The sequence below is a fragment of the Eretmochelys imbricata genome, chromosome 21 (genome assembly GCF_965152235.1).
Source record: "Eretmochelys imbricata isolate rEreImb1 chromosome 21, rEreImb1.hap1, whole genome shotgun sequence".
Lineage (NCBI taxonomy): Eukaryota > Metazoa > Chordata > Testudines > Cheloniidae > Eretmochelys > Eretmochelys imbricata.
Window position 1 is genome coordinate 5667777 of NC_135592.1, and position 2729 is coordinate 5670505.

A 2729-nucleotide genomic window follows, 5' to 3' on the forward strand; every position below is an offset into this window, starting at 1 on the left:
AGTAGCTCCCAAGGTGTACTCTGTACTTTCCAAACACAGAAGAAGATACAGTCCCTGTCCCAAAGAGCACACAATCTAAACAATAATTTCATTAAATTGCTCAAGAGACTCATCTAACCACAACTAAAAGGAATAATTAAAAACTACCCTTAATAGCAGAGAAAGTCTTTCAAGGCTAATCAGGAATATAAGTGCTGTGATTTGAAAAACCACACGTGAGCTTGAAATAATTGCTTCTTTACGCAAGACAATGTCTAAACATTTACGTTGCCAATTCAGGTCAATGGGAAGACCCCCAAAGAAAGCTGGATTAAGACCTTATTGCACACTCATCACCATGGCAGCTGCACAACTTTAAAGCACCTTTAAAAGTCGCATGTTGGTTATTGTATTCTGTTCTCTAATGAGCCTTCTCCATCCAGTCTAGGAGAATATCCAGCTCCCCAAGGGATTTCATTGCTGCAGAAGCAATGTTCAGCTGGAAGCAGATTGAAAGAAATATTCTGTAAATAATTACGGCAATATGAAATGAGCAAAAAGGAATCCAAGTCTTTGCATTAGCAAATAAAGTCTGATTAATTTACCTGTCCATAATTGGTGAGAATTTGTTTATATTTCTCTATTGCTTCCTCTCCACAATTGCATGCATTTTGTTCATTCTAGAAAAATGAGAGAGAATCCATGAGGCTTTTCTCCTTTAACAAGCTGTGGCTTTCTGATTAATATGGAGACTCTTTCAGAGGCTAGCTCTTGCTAAACTGTGCAAAATACAGCATTCCCTTAAATCAGACTGCCTCATCTACAGATGAAATTCACTCCCGTAACTAGCGCAAGTTCAAGATCCCAATTAAATACTATTTTGCAGATTCAAGTAGGAGCTATGTGGTGCAAGGGTAAATCTCAAAGATTCCCAGTGATCAGAACATGTGAACAATTCTTTTCATGGGGTTTTGATGCTTCTGTTCTTTGTTGAAGCCCCTAACTCTCTTTTAAGCCAATTTTTTGGAACCTCAGGAAATGTTCTGGCTGATTTATTTAAATCTATGCCAAGTTTGTTCATATCCCTCATGTTCACGGATTTAACATACATTTTAGAGATAACTGGGATTTATTGAAACCTGACATACACATTGTCTGAATTTCTTCTTGATGCTGAGGAAAGAATTGGCTATGCTGCTGATTTTCCGGTTGACATGAGAATCCTCAGTCTCACAGTGTTTGAAGACCTTGTCCACATAGAATCTTAAAAGGTGATGGATGATGCAACATCTATCTGCAGACTTAAGAAAAATAGTATCTTTTCTTTTTAAATGCTTTACACAGTGCTATAAAAAATTATAATCAGCAAGCACTTCACCCATCACTAAAATGCAGCCATCTTTGGTGCTAAACATGGCAGTTGAATGGATAATTTTTTTAAAAATTCTGTTTGATACATTTTGCTACAATGTTTACAATAGATTTGGGATAGATTTTCAAAAGAACTCAGCTCCCAAGAGGACTGTCCTAGGGTATCCCCTGCCGGGAGCGGCTCTCCTGTGGCAGGCCACGGCATGTCAGTCATGTCTGCCTCAGTTTCTCCATTCAGCGTCCCCAGTAACTCTATGCAAGCTTTCTTGACACAAATGTACCCTCCTTGGGGCTGGTTTATAATGAGACATTGGGAAAACCGTCCCAAACACAAGTCCCAAACACATGTAGTTCATTTCTCACCCCAGTGCCAACAGTCATTAAGATCACCCGACATCTTGTCTCATGATGCCCCACATATCACACGCCAGCACCTTTGACCATGCCCAGACTCTCCAGAAGTCCTCCTCTGTCCTTGTACCAGGACAGCCACCCCAACCCTTCCTACTGGAGTGTTACTTCTACTCTTCCCAGTGGGAGCCCCCACAGCCTCTCTGCTGGGAGATTGTCTTTACCAGGGGAACATCCCTCACTCCCCTTGGCCCCTTCATGGCTCTTCTGGGCCCAGCTCTCTGATCCTGGAGACATCAGCGGGTAAGTTCCTCCACTGCTCCCCTGCCTTCTTTCCTTGGCTGTGGTTCAGAGTCAGCAGGTAACTCCCTCTGCTGCTCCTCCTGCCTTCAGCCTTCTCCAGTCCTGCCTTTCTGGCTTAGGGACACCAATCTGCAAACGCCTCTTGCTGTTTCCTGCCTTCCGCTTTCTCCCAGCTCCTAAGCATACAGTGTCTGTGGCAGACCTCACCTGCCCCCTGACTCCCACTCAGGCAGCTCTGATTCAGCAGGTCTCTCCTACTTATTGGGTCTCCCTGTCTCTGGTTTGCCCGAGTCTTTTATAGCCCCCAGGTGCTGCCTTGCCCTCCTAATTGGCCAATGAAATCACCTGTCCTGGCACAGGGGAACTGGACTGACCTCATTCATGGGGGATGGTGTGGTGGGGACATAGCCACCGTGACAAGGACCCATCAAGGCACCTAAACAAGTTGCCTGACTTTCAAAAGGGAACAATAAGAGTTGTTGGGTGCTGAGGACTTTTGAAAATACATCCCTTCATTGCTGCAATGTGCCTGGAGCTTGGGAAACACATAAACTTTAAAATCTCCCAGCAAGTGACGAATACACATGAAGAGTACGACTGAAATTGGTAAGGAAATGTAGGTGTGAAGAAGGTTATTACTCAAGCTGGAAAGTTACCAGGATTTTCATCCATACCGATTAGGAAAAGTTCTACAGGATGTTAATATCAACAAGCAGCCAAGAACT

General features: G+C 43.4%; 1 protein-coding gene across 1 annotated transcript; it reads right to left on the bottom strand.

The window, feature by feature from the left end:
- Nucleotides 1–400: 400 nt before the first annotated feature.
- LOC144278298 (interleukin-20-like) lies at nucleotides 401–1747 on the bottom strand. The gene is made up of 4 exons (XM_077839568.1): nucleotides 1714–1747; nucleotides 1128–1273; nucleotides 585–659; nucleotides 401–478 (listed from the first exon to the last, which is right to left on the bottom strand). The coding sequence occupies exons 1-4, from the start codon at nucleotides 1745–1747 to the stop codon at nucleotides 401–403; spliced, it is 333 nt and encodes a 110-aa protein (XP_077695694.1).
- Nucleotides 1748–2729: the final 982 nt, after the last annotated feature.

Coding starts and splice junctions, on each gene's coding strand:
- LOC144278298 (XM_077839568.1), bottom strand. CDS start 1,747: ATGTCGGGTGATCTTAATGACTGTTGGCACTGGG. Junction 660..1,127: donor AGAAGAAATTCAGACAATGT/GTATGTCAGGTT, acceptor TCATTTTTCTAG/AATGAACAAAATGCATGCAA. Junction 479..584: donor TTCTCACCAATTATGGACAG/GTAAATTAATCA, acceptor ATCTGCTTCCAG/CTGAACATTGCTTCTGCAGC.